The sequence below is a fragment of the Anser anser genome (assembly GCF_964211835.1).
Source record: "Anser anser genome assembly, chromosome: 18".
Lineage (NCBI taxonomy): Eukaryota > Metazoa > Chordata > Aves > Anseriformes > Anatidae > Anser > Anser anser.
In genome coordinates this window covers 122,989-141,364 of record NC_139739.1, presented here as the reverse complement: position 1 = coordinate 141,364, position 18,376 = coordinate 122,989, and the positions used below count along the sequence as shown (strand labels likewise).

At 38.5% G+C, this 18,376-nt stretch overlaps 1 protein-coding gene across 1 annotated transcript in view; it reads right to left on the bottom strand.

The window, feature by feature from the left end:
• KREMEN1 (kringle containing transmembrane protein 1) overlaps positions 1–18,376 on the bottom strand; it is a 70,065-nt gene that overhangs the window by 34,035 nt on the left and 17,654 nt on the right. Inside the window, exons 11-17 of the mRNA XM_083804551.1 lie at positions 16,465–16,608; positions 13,626–13,781; positions 11,652–11,900; positions 10,229–10,501; positions 9,649–9,831; positions 4,148–4,238; positions 2,316–2,389 (exon numbers count right to left, since the gene is read on the bottom strand). Coding sequence (XP_083660677.1) covers positions 2,316–2,389; positions 4,148–4,238; positions 9,649–9,831; positions 10,229–10,501; positions 11,652–11,900; positions 13,626–13,781; positions 16,465–16,608 — 1,170 coding nt within the window. The remainder of the gene's footprint in view (positions 1–2,315; positions 2,390–4,147; positions 4,239–9,648; positions 9,832–10,228; positions 10,502–11,651; positions 11,901–13,625; positions 13,782–16,464; positions 16,609–18,376) is intronic.

The window sequence follows — 18,376 nt, the reverse complement described above, 5'->3', positions numbered from 1 at the left end:
TTGGACAAGCACTCTGGGAGCATATGTTATTTTGTTACTACTGAAGGTACGGGTCTGTATATGTAAGTATGCACAGATACATACGTATATATATATCTCCCTCTCAGCAAAGGAATTAGAGATTGCTATGATGGGAGTGTTTCCAAGGCTGACCAGAAGGAACAGCTGGGGCACACTGTTTTTACCACTGCTTTGTTTATGGTGGGCTAAACCAGATAATTCTGATTCATATAAATTAATTGTGTTCTGAAATTAACATACATTTTTTTTCAGGAGTATGTCCAGACTCCAATTTATTTCATATATTCCCATCCCAGTCTGAGTTACTGACATGAAGTGTCATTGATTTACAAATCTGTTTGTGCATGCAGCACTACCTTGTGGTACATGCTGTCTAACAGTATATGAAACATTGCTTCTTTGTGATTTAATGACTAACAAAATTCTCCTCTCCAAGGGCTGAGACCTCACTGTATAACCCAGTCACCCAATTTTGATTTCATTTTATCTGGCAGCCCGTTCCTTAAGGCTGCTGGAACACAGAAGGCTTACACATTTTTAACACTGTATTGATTATGAAGATCATACAATCAACTTCATATACCTCCAAAAGCCCACTTCAGTCTTCCAGCACTCCTAGGCAAAAATCACCTTTTTTCATTCTGCACCCCACATTCTCCACCAACCATTTATACACATGGTTGGTATGTGTGTGTACATCAGTTGCAATAATTTGTTTTTAATCTGTAGCACACTGGTAGCAGCCAGCTAGTTTGTTACTTATGATCATTCAACAGTCTTTCTTTCTCTCTTTCTCTCTCTTTCTCTCTTTCCCTCCCTCCCTCCCTCCCCTCCCCTCCCCTCCCCTCCCCTCCCCTCCCCTCCCCTTCCCTTCCCTTTCCTTTCTACAGCATTTTTTTTCTATCGTACAGAATTGTTTGTATTCCAACTTACCGTATTCAAGATCTCTTATCTGCATTGTGTAACTTTCTGCTTGTGGTTTGTGGTCTTTGTTCACAAATAACAACAATGGCAACAGTAGCTAATAAGTAATTAATAATTTTATACTTACAAATACACAGTCTGAAGCATTTCTTTCAATTTGTCTTGATCCCATTATAACATAAAATCTGTAGTGTTTCACTCATTTAGTCCTCCTGTACATTTTGTATGTAGTTTGTCCTTGCCTTTTGACACCACCATGAATTCTCAGTTGCTTATGAATTAAAGACTTTCAAAAAACAGACCCAGTGAGCTGCAAAAGCTAGCAATTCTTATTTAATTATCAGAAAGAGTTGCACAATACACAACTGATTTCAGAAACCCTTTGGGATGTAGGTCCATTTTTTTGGTAAAAATATTCTGTACAAGCTAATAGTTCAGAAATCACTTTAATTACAAGAATGAAACTTACTGTAATATAGCTAGATATTTTAAAAAGTAACCATGGAGTCTTTTAATTCACAACTATGCATATTTATGTTATTCAAGAAAAAAACATTGCAAGCAGAACTGTGCAGATAACAGGGTTATTTTTTTTGTTTGTTCTGAAAGTGAAACCTAATTGGACAATTGAATAAAAATCGATTTTAAAAATCATTGTAAGTTAGCCTGCAAGGAAAGGTTTCATTTTCTGAATACTTCCTCTCCTTCCCCTCAATTGCATCCTTTTAAAATTAGGTCAGTAATGAAACAAAAATGCCACTTGGAACATGTACTCAGTGACTTGCCAAAATATAAGAATGCAATGTTTAAGTATCTTTAGTTTATCTACCTCCCTACTTAAAACAAGCAAACAAACAAAAACCATAAAGCCAACAATCTGCAAATTCAACCTGACTTGCGAAATAGTCCATCTGACTGCATCCACTTTCACATCTTTCTAGATGAGCTTTACATGGCCCCAGAGAACGCGTGTGTCTCTCTGATAATGGCTAGCATTATAGGCTAGGATTATCTTCATTTCACCAGCTTTCAAGTGAAAGACTAAAAGAAGAGAAGTACAGAGAATCACAAATTCTTCTGATTTTGTCAAAACTCTGGTTCTGCTGGCAGAGATGTGACTGATAGAAGAAACTAACGCATATAGCCTTGATTCTTTCAGAAGCATTGTCCTTGGCTTTTGAAACACAGTAGGATGAGCCTGCCATGATAAAACCCCTGAAAGGTAGTTAGCATTTCCCATGCAATTGAACAGTCATTATATTGAAAGCAGAAATTAAATTATAACATACTATGTAAAACCACTGCTTTTATCTTTGTTGCTGTGGACAATTTATTCCTCTGTTATGCTTTCTCCATATTTCATTAAAAACGTCTCTGAAATTTCATTCTTTCTTGTTGGGATGTTACTGGAACCTCTGAAACAAGCTTCTGGTTGCCTTTGTGTCTTGGGAAGAAAAGAAAAAAAAAATAAAAATAAAATAATTTTAAAAATGCTAGAGATGACTGTTAAAGCAGTTACCGAAACATTTTTGCTTAGATGAAGGTGAGAGTAATACTAGGTTAGGTGGAATAGTAGGAATACTAGATTACGTAGAATAGTAACATTGAGCCAGTTTTTAAAGTATCAGTTCAGTGTAATTTCTGTGCAAGGAATAATGTCCCTCCCCTGTTATATACTGCTGAAGATTCACAATATTTAAATTACCAGAAGTAATGACTGAAGGAGATGTAGCATCTCTTCTGTTTGAGCAACATGCGATGAAATTAGAGAATACTGATGGTTTGCTGATGACTGACTTGATGTTCTAATTAGCCTTGCCTAATTAAGATTTATCTGTTCAAAATTTGTTACAGCTATACAGAGGACTGCATTCTCTGTTGCTATCCAACCACACACCCCACTGAGTGCTATGGGCTTTATTAAATATTCTCAGAATGTTCAGAAATTATAAACTTTTGGTAGCCAATTACTTACAGATTCCAAAATATATAAGAGCTTACACCTGATTTTTTTTTTTTTTTAATTTATATACAATGAGTTTAGGGTAGCAATTCTGTAAGCTGCTCCCAAATGTGAGAATTCTATACAGCTGTAATAGTAGTGCTTTATGCCAGTGAGCTATACACATGGGAATCTAGTACATGTAAGATATGGCAAATTTAGGAGGTGTCCTTCGTCTGTGCATTTTTATTTGTATGCAAAAAACATCTGCATCTGCAGTTATCTACCTTGTGTTGAGTAGCCTTTTTGTTTGTTTTTGTACAAAGAAGGAAGAAAAAACATTTTTGGTCTGAGTGTTCTCTGTGAAGCACTGAAAACAATGCTTACGTGATTTAATGGGACAGGGAAAAATTTAGGAGTGACTCTGGCCCTCTGATACACACAGTTAATTGATCATTGAGCACAGAATCAATGGGCTGTATTTTCAGTGAGAGACATAGCTATCATAGTGTGTTCTGTTTCAAGGGTCTCTGCACTGATGAATCTGTTGGAAAGCCACAAAGCAAAACATTTTTTAAAGTGTTAATGCTGGCTAACAATGAATTATATACAGAATATATGAAATCATAACAACCTTTTAAAACATAGGACTAAAACATCAACGTATTTACTAGCCACACAACATTTTGTAGAGATCTCCTTTATGAAGTAGTAGTTTATATAGTGAGTGTATTTCTGTTTGGTAGGAATGTTCCAAGAATGGGCAGCAAACTGATATATCCTTTAAATTCTATTCACCTCTTGGCACAAGAGACATAAGCATTCTCAAGGCAAATTTATGCATGCCTAAAAGAGGGAATATGTTCAAGGATGTGTGGTTACAGCATCATGCAATGCATTCCTTAAATAATAAACGCAATTTACCTGTTGGTATTATCAGCACACCTGCTCTGAAACAGAACACTTTTCATTAGATAGCCTTACTATTCAACAAATAGATTATTTTGACCAAAAATACTGTTTGGTCTCAATCAATCAATCAATCATGTTTGCTTGCCTTATTAATAAACTTCCAACTTTCCTTCATAGTCTGCCAGCAGGACACAAGGACTATCGAGACTTGATGTTTTCAATAAAAGATAGTAGCAGGAAAATGTCCCGTCTGATTTCTTTGTCATTGAGTAAAAGGATTAAAAGATCATAGCACTTCCTATTTCTTTAGCAGGTTACTTTTCGTTTTCAGTTTAGTTGAGTTCTTACCCCTTCTGTCTACACAGGAAAGTTAGACGTGCCAGGACTGCAAGACCGACAATTCCAAATACACAACCAAGAAGAATTACTTGTTTGATATCTGAAAAAAGACAGCAACCACAACAAAACAGGAAGATGTTATTTGTCTTCATATCAATTTGCTTCAGTATAAACATGTGTGACATTTTTTAAAAATTGTGTACATAGCACTGATATTTTACTGTTCATCGTGTTCGAGAAACAAACCCATACAGAGTGAGCAATGGAACTCACATAATTCCTACATTTGACAGTTAGAGCAGGTGGCTGTGACAGCTGTTCTAACACAAAGAAGGGATGGTTAGTGGCTAATATGCAGCTGACATGAACTGCCAAACCCAACAACTGTCAGTTTTTCAATCCTTTTCCCCATTTGATAGCTTTAAAAATTGCCCCTATTTTGACATTGAAATTTTGAAACTGCACCTGTTGTTTAATGCTCTATGCAGAAGAGAGAAGAGAAACAATGCTTCTTGAATGTTGTATCCTTTAAGGAAAATACCACATCTGAAAAACTGCAAGTCCCAGTGTGAGGAAATTTTGTCCAAGGCTCAACGGGGGGAGGCCAAAGAGAAGTATAGTCCCATGTCTCTGAGACACTGGAGTGTCCTAAGGTCAAAGTAGATTCAAGGCTCTGCCCTATTTGTGTGCCTATTGGCAGCATTATAAGCATGTGCAAGGGAGCATGCATTCCATTTAGAAATAGGTGAGAAGTGGTGCACCTGAGTTTTAACTTTCCTTTTGCTGGCATTTCCAGAGCTTTGTCATGCCTGCAGGAAAAACTGCCAAAACTACAGCCTGCCTAGCATACAGTGATGGCAAAATGATAAAACTTACTTTTCCGCAACACTAGAATAAATAATTTAACTTATAAATTGGTTTATACTGAAGTTTAAGGAAGGAACTGGGATACACAAACTATTTCATAGGCCTCAGACCTTTATTCAATAACTTCTTTTACAAGGCCCCAGAACATCTGTCTGACTTACATACACCTTACTGACAGGTACCCTGTCTTTGTCAAGTGATGAGAACCCACCATTGGCCTTGTTTGTTTGGCTCAGTGGTGACCTGTCTTTATAGTGAAATCTTTGTATTTAATTGTTAATCTCAGGTTATTTTTCTTGAGTATAGAGTGTTTTGCAGCCAGTCTCTTGGAAATGACAGACAGATAATTCCATAATAAGAAAACCTAATGTTGTTCTGCACCCTCATCTGAAAAAAAAAAAGTGCAGAAAATTAATGAGATTTCTGTCAACTTTCCCAAAAAAGTGCATTTGCACAGATCCTGGAAAATGAAAGCTAAAAATATGGAGTGCAAAAATTAAAGAGAAAAACAGATTGCACTTACCACCAAATAATTGTCTATCACAAGCAGAATATACATGTATACATATTGCTAAGATTTTACTTTTATTTTAAACCTGCGTTTTACTAGAGTCTCCCTTCTGCTTTTGCTGGATGGTTTCTTTTTCTCCCTCTATGTGATATTCTATGAAGAGAGGTTGCTGAGGTACTTGCAAGCCTTGCAGTGGAATTGTAATTAAAAGCATAGCAGAAATAATTATTAGCAGAGGGTTTCCCTGGAAACTTTAATTCAAGAAAGCAAAACTCAAAAGTAACAATATGCAGGCCTGAAAGCATATTTTTTTTTGTAATACAGAAATGGATTTTGCAAAGTAACTGATGTTTAGTTTTCTTCTTATGTTTCTGTCTCTCTTCCTATCCAGTTTTCAGAGTTCTCAAGCCTTCAATGTAATTTTTCTAGCTTTTGAAAAATAAAAACATGTAAGTAACTAAAAGTCCCTAGGATTTGTAGTAGAGAGACTGAATTTGATGTGCCACAAAACTGCAACAAGTGTAATGAGCACAGCACTGAAAAGTACCCCCTGAAAATAATAGAGGTCTGGGTCCTGTGTTCTTGACCAGCTTGAAAGAAGTCATTATTTAAAAAAAAAGACTGTTTTAACAGTTCATGCTGCAAATAAAAATCTGACCACTAATCATAGTGGCAAGGTCAGTGGTCACCCATTCAGGCGCCCAGAAATTTGGAAGCACTGACCATTAATTTTGCCAGAATTTTCTTGGCATTAAGAAGGCCTTCTATCAGAGAGTTTAATAAAATGGATGTTAGCAAAACAGCAGCATGTTGCTATGTAAAGGGGAAAACAGTATGGAAAGCTAGCATAAGTAATAATTGTTTGTAACACCATGAAAATGTTTTTTGTTAATTATGCTGAATCCAGAACTAGCACAAGGAAAACTGGCACTGAATTTCAACTGTCTTAGACTGGAGGCTGAAATGTATTTAGCGGAAAGAAAGTACTAGATATCCATGCTATAAAAATACTAGAGGTTTAGATATAAGTGACAGGAATTTTGGACTGTTTTACCCGTATTCTTTGGAGAGACTTGGACCTGTCAAAAAATAATCTTCTCATACAGATACTGATATCCAGTAGCATATATTCTGATACAAATGCAGGAACCAGGCTAGATATGAATGCCATTATGGGGGCACAGCAGTTAGAAAAACTGAGTGAAGAACTGTATATGAAATGTTATATTGTCTTGATTATGGTATCCTGCTGCTATGGGCAGCATTGCCATACTCCAGTTTCCTGAGGCTGACAAAAATTATCATTTTGGCTCACTCTACAAATGAGCTACAACCCCAAATATCAAATAGTAAGGAATGCTATTTTTACAATTGGATAAAAAGAATTTTACACCTTGTTGTTCTTTGCCATCTCTCAGGAGCCCATGTGCTGGAAAACATTCAGTTTTTTATCTGCTTAGCCATAAAACAGTGGCATGTCTCCCTCATTCTGAATGCTGTTAATTTCTGTGTATCTTCCAGCTCTTTTGCTCTGATCTCTCAAGGCTGGCTTTTTGTCCCTTTTATTCTAGTGTAAATGTTAGCATCCAGTTTGCTTATTGAGACTGACTGGCTCCTATCCAGTATGTACGCAGTTGATGGCAGCAATGTAAAAATGTTCTTAGCTTTCAGCTTGGCAAAATGTTCTGCCACTGACTCTGTTTAAGATCTGGCTTTACTTTGTAAAGATTTAATTCTCCTTAGTCTTTTTACAAATGATCTATTATTACCGTGAACTATGAAGGATGCTAAATTATCTTCTAAATTTCTTACATATTTTCAACAGTTAACTGAAGTACTCTGTATACTCCGGTCTATCATATTAAATAGAAATGTTTTGAAATACTTCTAGTTTCACTCTTTACAAAATAGCTTCAATACTGAGATTGGCTCTTGTGAATAGAATCAGTTGTGTACTGATTACTAACACTAGCTGGTCCAAAAAAAATTCCAAAAATGTTCACTCATCTATTTAAAATTTAGCAACACTGTATATTTTACACTTGTTCTGTGCAAATGTTCAATGATTATTTTCTATGCTACAGTCCACAGTCTGTTGCTCAAACTCATTTGTGGATCATCTCACTAATAACACTAAATATGAGACATTGTGTTGGAAATAAGCAACTGGTGCAGGCCTTCAAAAGCAGATTAAATGTTTCTGCTGGCCAAGAATTCACTGCTGATGTATTGTGCACTTTCCAGATTTTTGGAAGGTGATCAGAATGGAGAATCCGTTGATAGGATTTATCTGATGAGTACTTTCAGGAACAATTAAGTCAGCATTAAAAGTGTTTCAGCATGCTGTATGGCCTTGCATCACAGTGGTGCTTTGAAACACTGCCATCTTGAGGATGTTTGGAGTATACATGGTGTAGGAACAAATCAAAGCTGAAACTTAGTAAATATTAGGCAATTTTCTGAAAATTATAGAGACAGACGAACTGGTACTAAGTCTAAAAATTCCAGGCTAATTGATAATCTAATAGTACTGACACAAGAGGGGTAATGAATTTTTGTTTATAATAAATATTATTCTATACGATTCACAATAATTTTACTGTTATAGAGTAACACATTTTGTGTTGAGATAACATAGTCCTTTGGAACCATAAAGAGTGGAAGCCTTCAACAAGTGTTGAAGGGGAAGCTTGGGGAGAGACAAGGATGCTATGTCTGCTCTCTGCCCTCTGTTATCACAGGCTGTTTAGTAACGAATTTCACAGAATGAGGTTGGAAGGGATCTCTGGAGGTTATCTTGCCCAGTCCCTCCACTCAAGCAGGATCACCTACAGCCATTTGCCCAGCACTATACCCAGACAGCTTCTGGATGTCTCCAACAACAGAGACGCTACAACTTTTATGGGCAACCTCTGCCAGAGCGCAGTCACCATGACAGCAAAAAAGTATTTCCTGATGTCAGAAGGCACCTCCTTTGTTTCAATTTGTTCCCATTGCTTCTTGTCCTGGCACTGGGCATCAATGAAAAGAACTTTGGGCCATTCTCTTTGCACCTTCCCTTCATGTATTTATAGATATTGATGAGATCCCCCCTTGAGCCTTCTCTTGTCCAGGTGGAGGAGTTCCATCTCTCTCAGCCTCTCTACATAGGAGAGATACTCCAGTTCTTTCATCATCTTTGTGGCCCTTCACTGGACTCTCTCCAGTACATCCATGTCTCTTGTACTGGGGAACCCAGAACTGTCCCCAGCACTCCAGGCGTGACCTCACCACTGCTGAGTAGAGGGGAATGATCAACTCTCTCGAACCATCTGGCAATACTTTGCCTAATGCAGCCCAGGATACCACTAGGCTTCTTTGCTGCAAGGACACACTGCTGGCTCATACTCAGCTTGCATCCACCAAGATCCCCGGGTCCTGCTCTGCAAAGTTTCTCTTAAAGGGCTCATTTTATAATGTGTGAAATTATAAACCACCCCTCAGATGGCTTAGACTGGATCTACATTTGCCCCAGTTCCAAAGAAAGTTAAAATTAAATTAGCAATGACAGAACCAAGGATGACAATAAATGCTTGGGGGCTGTACCATCATTTGTTCTTGAAAAACAGTTCAAATTATGTTGATACTAGATGATTTCAATAATCTCTGGCTCTCTGTGTATATGTATATATAGATTACATATTTTCAGAACTTCTAAAATATCATATTATTTACAGAAGAAAAATACATTAAAATAATGCTATAAATAAGATCCATTTTATAGCCTATGTATTTCTATGTTATGGAATAATTTTAGCTAAGTAATTATGCTTTCCCATTTTCTAAGACTGAGTTTGTAAATTATTTTAGATTGTCCACTTGAGAAACAGTTCCTTTAGGCCAAAACTGGAGAAACAGAAGCATATAGCCCCAAGCCCTAGGAATGAGTAGATTAAAAATAATAATAATAAAAAAGCAAAACTGTTATTTAGATTTAAATATTAGTCTTTCTAGAAGCTAAGGAATCTCATGTCCAATGTCTTCCCAAATAAAAGAAGTTGCTTTTGTCAAGGGCCAACATTGTATACTGAGATTGCCTGGTTAATGAAAATGATTTCTGATGAAAATTTGTAACACTTAAAAGGAAGCAGACCTGTTCTCAGGATACAATTAGGTATGTCTCCAGACCAGACTCCTGTCACTTGACAGATTATTTCTTTTGATCCAATGAGTTCATAGCCCTGATTGCAGATGAAATGGATGGTTGAGCCCAGCAGGTAGTTTGTTCCATCTTTTCTTCCGTTAGTTGGATGATCCAGCCAGCCACAAGAAATCACTAGTAAAAGAGAAATATCTGGTTGAAGTAGTCAGGGTTTGAACTAGCAAATCTCAATTACAATTATTCAAATGGCATTTGAGTGGCAACTCAAAGAACGACAAAGATTTCTAGGCTAACAAAAATAGTTTCAGATTTATTTTTTTTTAATTCCAAGTTGAAGTCACAGAAAATGAAGAGTTCTACACAGTGGTTCAGTAGTGAAAGAAATGGAAAAAAATGTATTCTGTGTTTGTCTAAGTAACCTACGTGTTAAAATTTTTCTAGTACAAGGATGTTTACGCCTGATAAAAGCGTTCACAGATGTATGAACTTACAGTTCAGCAAAGCCTCCTCACATGGTCTTAACTATTTAGATGCCTTGCAGAAAGGGATAGTTTGTTTAATGCTATCTCACCTGGCTTTAGATTTTCTACCAACTGCTTGTGATTCTGATGAGATAATCTTGTGAAATTTCCCACTTGAAGACTTCTTGTTGTCAGGACATCGAATCTGCAGAATGGGTCAGACTCACAGACCAAGACCATCTCTTTCACCAAGGGATCAGCAGGGTCTTCATAAGGAAAGAACACTGGCAGAAAGGAAGTATTGTGCTTTTCCCCATAAAAGAAATTGTTCAATAAAAACTCTGTGTCATAAGTAAAGAGAGAAGTTCCATTTTCAACAGCCCCTTGGGAGACAGAAAGCAAGAGAGATTCATAGGTAACATTGCTTACAGACCTACACCACCTCCTGCTACTTACTAATCTAGGTGTTTATTTACATAAATGTATATACAGCTGGAACAGATCCATGAAGTCATATCTAGTACCTCTTCCTGACAGTTCAAGATTATTTTCCTTTTTACATGCAGTATCTTAACCTCATACTAAAGTTAGTCTTTGATCAATTTGTTAAAACTGGATCCAAATAAATGTGTAGCTACAACTTTACGTAATGATGATTTTAGATGCCTGCTGGAAAATTGATGATAAAAAGTACCTCAGACAGAGCTAGCTAAACCAAACGTTACAAGCAACACAAATCCTGATCCTATGTATCCCTAAATGTATTGTTTCTGCCATGGCACTGTTTTTCATTTTCATTCAGACGAACTGGAAAATTCCTGAAGTAAGAGCAGTGAAACTTTTGAGTATGATCTGAATGGTGGCATACAGCTACTGTGCTTGACACAGAGAGCAAATGGTAGCCAGAGGGTATTTTGTACCTTGTTTCTTCTGATCCATCTTCTAACCTAACATCAGGAGGAATGCAGACCAATCTAGTCTAGTCTGCAGGCTAGATATAGCAGCTGAATCACTTTCATTGAATGAAAGCAACTATTCTTTTACACACCTTGCCTTTTTTTAAGAAAATTGTTAGGACAAGGACAATTGTTAATTTTTATTTTAATACTTGATTTTTAAAACTGTCAGGTACTTAATGGAAACATTAGTAATATTCTGGAAAAAGGTGGCTGACCCTGACTATTTTTGGACTTCTGTAACACTTCAGTCTCACGATGTTGTGTTCCAACGACCATTGTAGATGGAATTCTGAAAGTGTAAGCGGTGAAATATGAGCTCTCACTGTTGATGGAACAAAGTGCAGAAATCTCCATCGTGGTACTGTCTTAATCCATTGTGGCTAGATATGTTACCCACTTGGGTAAGGAAGAGCATACTTCTCTCACTCACTTTTCTCCCCCCCCACCCCCACCCCCACCCCACCCCACCCCCCCGCATAGGTTGCTTAGCACAGACAATTTTCTGACCTGTAAATCAGAAATGGCTTTGAATTTATAAAAACAAACGTAATAATAGACCAGATAAATCACTTACAGTTAGCTCCAAACTCAAACAACTGCTGAGGACTTGCATTAACTGATATGGTTGTTTTATTCTTAAAGGTATACTCATCTTCTGTATTACCATTCATCACTCCAAAGAGACCCTGTGTGTGATTCATAAACTTATCTGGGAGCAAAACTGTCAGGGTCAAGAATCCTCCACTTCCCCTTATCTGTACTCCAGACCCAGAAGAGAACATCACTGTAATCTTCTGATCAGCTGTAGAATGGAGAAAGAGACCTAAAACAATGAGAGGAAGAGGACAAAACAACTAATCATCTAAAGTGAACAGGTTGATGTGTCATCAGTTTTAAACATTTTTTATAAAGCATTTCCTTCCTTCCTCTCTGTGCTACATTCTGAGAAGCATTTAAAAGGAGGCCACACCTCCATACCATCTGTTTTTGGAAGACAAGAGGAATTCAGCCCTAAAAATTTGCTGAGACAGGACCAACACATACACCTACAAATGTGTTAAGATGGCTACTACAGAGCAGTAGCAAAAAGGGCCCACGTTTGATATAAGTTGCATGTCCTTCTGACAGTGTCCCAGAGCAGAAACTTCACGACATGAGACAATTACATCACAGAGCTGCTGTGAGCTGGGAACACTGCTCTCAGTGGTCACAGGTTTCCTCTGCTTCTTGATCATCTTGTCAAAACTTTCCTATTACAGCTCTTTATCCAAGCTCCATCACTGTCCCACTTTTTTCCTTCCCTCTGCTCTTCAATACGTTTTCCAGCCATTTGGGGAATAATATGTGAGAGCCACAGAAAAATTCCTCTGCTGAGCAGAAGGCTCACTATTAAAATTTTTATAATGTGTAATCAAATGATCACACCCCTGGAGGAAAAGAAAAAAAAAAAAAAAGAAAAAGCAACTTTTCATAGTCTTTTCAGGCAGAAGAATAGAGGGGTAACATCTGACCAACCCAGAGAGCTCCTGATAGGTGATTGTGAAATTCAGCTATATTTTAGTATACATTGGTTGTATTTCGCTATCATTCATTTTGATTGGTAGGTTTCTTTGCATTAAATACACTAGGCTCAAAGCAGAATGAGTAAAGAGTTTTTAATTCTATTCATCCTCCATGGAATGAGAAGGAAAACAATTACTCCACAAACCACTGTAGGATGACATGGAAGAAGTGGGCATTGAAGCCACCTGTTAAATATCTCTGTATCGTTGCCAGGATTGCATGCATTCCCTTCATACACTACACACCCCAGAAAGTTCAGGAAGGCACCATGTGTTGGTAAAGGCTGTCATTTATGTTATTTGTATGTTCTGAGAGAAAAGAACGTGCCAGTCCAGACTACTGAGAAATCTGATGACTCTGCCTCTTCCCAGTCAGTGTCGGAGTTCCAGCAGTTGGTGTCACTGCTAGGCTAACTACCAGAAATGCTGACGAGAAGCAGGAAGGTCTCAGGATCTGATGTTCTCACTGCTACATCTCTCCATGGGAACTTAGCCACATTATGCTTCTCTGTAGCACACTTGATCTATGGCTATTAGGAAGGAGATTCATAGCCCATAATTCTGGCATTTATATTCCTGTCCACAGCCTAGCTGTAATCAGTCTCAAAGGCAAGAGGAATCCCTGCACTGGGTTAGTATAAAAATAGGGCCAGCAAGGCAGATTGGATGGAAATCACATTCTTCCCTATGCTCTCCATTTTGTTCACCAAGGCCCATGCAAATTGTGCATTACCACTGATTCTGCCTCAATCTGGCAGCAACTAAACTGAAGAAAGGCAGATGATAATAATAAAGTAAGATTTAATTATCGGGGATACCGCTTGCCCTTTGTTTTATTTCCCACTTTATTTTTGGAGTGACCTGCATTCTGTTTCTCAAAAGTACACTGAAAATAGAATCAAAATACATGCATCTAGAGATGTTTTTAATTATACAGGGGTTTCACAGGAATAAAATAGGTTTCAAGGCTGATATGTGTAATTAACCTTTCAGGTCCATCCACCTTTGCTCAGAGAAGTTGACCACCTTTTGGTTCAACAGGACCTCCAGATTCAAATCCTCTGAGTAGCGCACTTCAATCACATCAGAGTTGTTCTCCTGCATGGCCACTGCAGACAAGCCTGTCACCTGAGCTTCAGTTCCTTCCAAACAAACAAACAAAAAATCCCTCAAGATACCTCACATCATATAAAATAAATATGGAATGTTATAACGATACAGACAATAACACAATAAGAAAACAAAAAAAACCAGACATTTCTTAAAAGTAATTAAATATGATTATTTATATTTCAGGAAATTGCTAAGCATATAAATCACATTGCATTGAAGCCCATGGTATAAGTCTCCTGCTAATGTAGTATATTGAAAGCAGAATGTTTACTGCTAAAAAAGGGTCTGGAGATTCTAAATTCTTAATCCCAGTGGTGGTGGCAGAGATGGTGGCAGAGATACGTAAGAAGACCAGTTGATCTCCTTCTTGCACACTAAGTCCTGTGAGTAGGGCCTGGGAAAACCCAATTTTCAGGGAAGATGAGACACAAAAAGGAAACAGAGTGAAACAGACAAGAGAAGGGATGCACACAAATTAAAAAAAAATTATCTCCAGAATGAACTGCTCAGTGACTCATGACACTTCTACTACAAGCACATTAAAATGTATCCACGGCAAAATATTTCCTTGATACATTCCATCCTATCCAATGTTGTATTCAGTATAAGCAGTCATGTCTATGTGGGTGCTGAAACCCACACTTTTTGATTCATCCTCATAATTCTACCAGACATTCCAAATCCTTCAGTTGCATCCCCCTCTACTCTGCCCTAGTCAGGCCTCACCTGGAGTACTATATCCAGTTCTGGGCTCCCCAGTACAAAAAAGACAGGGATCTCCCGGAAAGAGTCCAGAAAAGGGCCACAAAGATGATATGGGGCCTGGAGCATCTCCCCTATGAGGAAAGGCTGAGAGACATGGGTCTGTTCAGCCTTGAGAAAAGAAGACTGAGTGGGGACCTCATCAATGTTTATAAATACCTGAAGTGTGGGAAACAAAGAGATATGGCCAGCCTCTTTTCAGTGGTTTGTGGGGACAGGACAAGGGGCAATGGCCACGAAAAGAAGCACAGGAAGTTCCACACCAATATGAGAAAGAACTTCACAGTGAGGGTGACGGAGCACTGGGACAGGCTGCCCAGGGAGGTTGTGGAGTCTCCTTCTCTAGAGGTAATTCAAGACCTGTCTGGATGCCTACCTGTGCAATTTGCTCTAGGGAAACTGCTTTGGCAGGGGGGCTGGACCCGCTGATCTCTCGAGGTCCCTTCCAACCCCTACAATTCTGTGATTCTGTGATCCCTGAGCTCAGCTGAAATACTCTTTCCTGAGGCAAGCCGGCTATTTTATGCACCATCTGTACCATTAGATCCAGGAACAGCATAAATGAAAGTATCTGATATGAAGCTTTTCAGATTGTCCTGAGAAGCAGGGCAGCATTCTCCTGTTCCACGCCCTATTTTTCCCTCATTTCAAAATGCAGGTAAAAGATCATCTCCTTCTTACAGGCTCCTTTGCAATCTGCCCATTCAAGTGACAAAGGTACCTCCAGACGGTTTCTTCTGCCCTAGGTTTTGGTTTACAAATAAGCCAAAAGAACAGGACAAGCAGGCCCTTTGAAAACAACAAAAAAAAAAACAGAATGACACCCTTAATCAACTTCTCATCAGACATTCTGAACTTTTCTGCTAGTTTGGGGTATCTAAAAAGACTGTCTGAAAAGCTCAGAGAAGTGTTTATTTTTTATGTATTGTTATATACTTTTAAAGTACTTTTGCACTTGCATACCCAAAAATTTATTTTAATTTCCTTGCATGCATATGTGTTGGGCCAAAAAGAGACGACTGCTCCAACGGCTGAAGTTGACTGCTTCATTTGCACTTCAGTATTTCTCAGAGGCCTCCTTTCCTTCAGATCACACCAGAATTAACTTGTCCATGTCTAGCCACCTCTCTTTAACATGTCATATTATACTACATAAAATAGATCCTAACAGTAAGTAACTTCCGCAACTCATCAGTAACCATTCTCCAACAAATTATTTCTTGTTACTTAGTTCTGGAATTATTTACATTGTCTCACAGGTGATTCTTTTCAGCTTGCTCTTATTGACTTGCCTAAGATATATCAGCATCCTGTAATCATTACAGAAGAATCTTGTAAATGCTTGAATTTGTTCTCAATTAGTACTCTGTATTACCGACTTCAGTTTGAAATCTGTGATTGATCCAGGATTCATCTGTTTATTTACAGCAGGAAATATGCTTTTGGAAGATTTTAATGTTTGACTTATAATCAGCTCTCTTTTGACTACTGATTTCCTGTGTTTTTACTTTCTGTCTTGAGTCAATAAATAGAGTTAAACTGATAATACTGGCCCTACTCTGCATGCATATGAGGAAATGCTGTGTTTCACAGCTACATTTTAAAATTCATTTTTAAACATGGTGCAACTAACTCAGCTCATTATTTTGTCAGTTATTTTACAGTGAAATGTCCATATTTATACAATAAAGCAGCAGAATGCCAGAACACACAAATGTACATTGACAAAAAAAAGTTGTTTCCACTCATAAGAACATCACTGTAAGGTGTTAATCTGTCTGGGAATGGAGGAAGAACACTGTTACAGCCCAGAGAGATAGTAGTCATAGTTTGGGAAATATTTAGAGGAAAAAGAAGACTCGGAAAGCCCAGAGGAATGCTGTAAAGAGAAAATCAAACAACCTCAGAAGCTATTATTTGTCATCACTACTTTCCCTCTTACCAACTTACCATTGGGAAAGTGTGCCTGCTGGGTCCTTCCTTGCACCCTTAGGGATGTGAGATCAGACTCTACCAACATGTATTCCCCTTGTCCTTTAAAAGTGAAGTTCAGACCATCAAATGTGAGGAAGTGGGGATCCCCAAAGGCAGATGCTGTTTTTTAAAAGCAAAAAGAGACATAAGAACAAGTGAAGACTGCAATCCATTACTCCTTTTCTTAGGCTCACATGAGGAAAAAAAAATAACCATTGCGGTGATCCAAAGAATGGTATTTAAACAAAGGAATAAACACAGGTCTGATCCATGTAAATGTGACTCGAGCAGTGCTGTAACATACCTTGAACAGCACTGTAGGAACAGCAATTGTCATTCCGGTTACTCATCTTCATCAGCCAACACTTAGAACTGCAGTTTAAAATGCTTTTATGTGCTGCAATGTTTACCTGGTGGACCCCCTACCACAATCCTCACTCTCAAGCTAGAAGCCTGATTCCCACACAATGTACGGGAGGACTTAGACACAAATGCAGGACTACTCCAGATGCAGCTCACCAGGGAAGGAAGCTTTCACATGTAGCTGGGAGTGACAATAGGAGAAATGGAATGGGACTTTGAAGTCTCATCTGGCCAGAAGAGAGAGAGATGACTGTGATCCTCAGCCCTAAAGCCTCTACAGAACTCAGCAGATATCCTTGGTTTTGCCTACCAGAATAGTAAAGAGGTTGGAAGGTCCCTCTCCCCCACAGCAAAAAACGATAAAGTTGTTCCATCCTATCTGAGGTATGAATCTCTGTGTAAGGACACGCATATGACGGGTAGGTCCTTAACTGCTTGGTTGGTGAGTATTTTGTTATCAGTGCTTCTATCAGTCTGGACCGTGAGTCCCTGACTGAGCTACCTCATAGGTAGGTGTACCTGTCTCCATCTCCAACACAGCCATGCCTGTGCCTGGCCATGAACCCTGTTGAACTGGACCCAGACTGCAGAGTGACTTTCTGGCTTGTCCTCAGATATGTCTTGTTACTATAGACTTGCCCAACAATCTCTGGACTGGATATTGGACCCTCTGGCAGACAGACTTCTCAGCTTAACTTTGGACCTGTCCTGACACCACAAACTTCTATGGAGATCTGGATTCTCAGCTGATCGCTGCTGCCTTCCTTGTGTCCACCCTGCCCACCTTGCTTGGGTACAGGTGGAGTGGACCTCACGCTGGCAAGGACCCTGCCCTGCCAGCTTTGTTATCACACTTGGCTCTCAGCTCCATGTTCCTTAGGGACAAGCCAGCCTTTGCTGCTTCCAGACAGGAAAATTTGATGGGGGACTATCAGAAGAGACTTTCACTTTCAGTGCCCTCTGCAATTTTCTCCTCTTTGCTTGAAGCAGACCAAAGACTCCTTGCTCTTTCCTTCTTTAAGAGAGGACACAATCCTACCAGACACCACAGCACACCAGCAACATAGAAGAAAGCAAGAGATGTGGCAGCAATATAGCCATGGCAAGACTCAAGGAATACTTCCTAAGAGCTATGGGGAGGAAAAATAGACACTAGCAAATACTAAAATTTCCATGTCTGATACGAGTAGCATTTTTCAGCATTACAGTTTTTTCTAGCTACTGCTAAGCTGTCATTAACCATCCCTAACTTATTTTTGAGAAAGAGCCCACTGATGATACGAAGCCATGGACATTGACTACAAAACCTCAGCTATTTAAGTTTCAGGGGTTAATGATGTACTCAAGCTGAACATTTTGCAGGACAGCTAAAAAACACAGATTTTGCTACTGACAGATCAATTGAAACCTTCCATGGAAATTTTCTACAGGATATTGTGCCCTCCGCATTCTTAACTGATACAACACATACATACACAAACATTCTAAAAGACAAAACTGTATAAAAAATCTATAATCCATAATG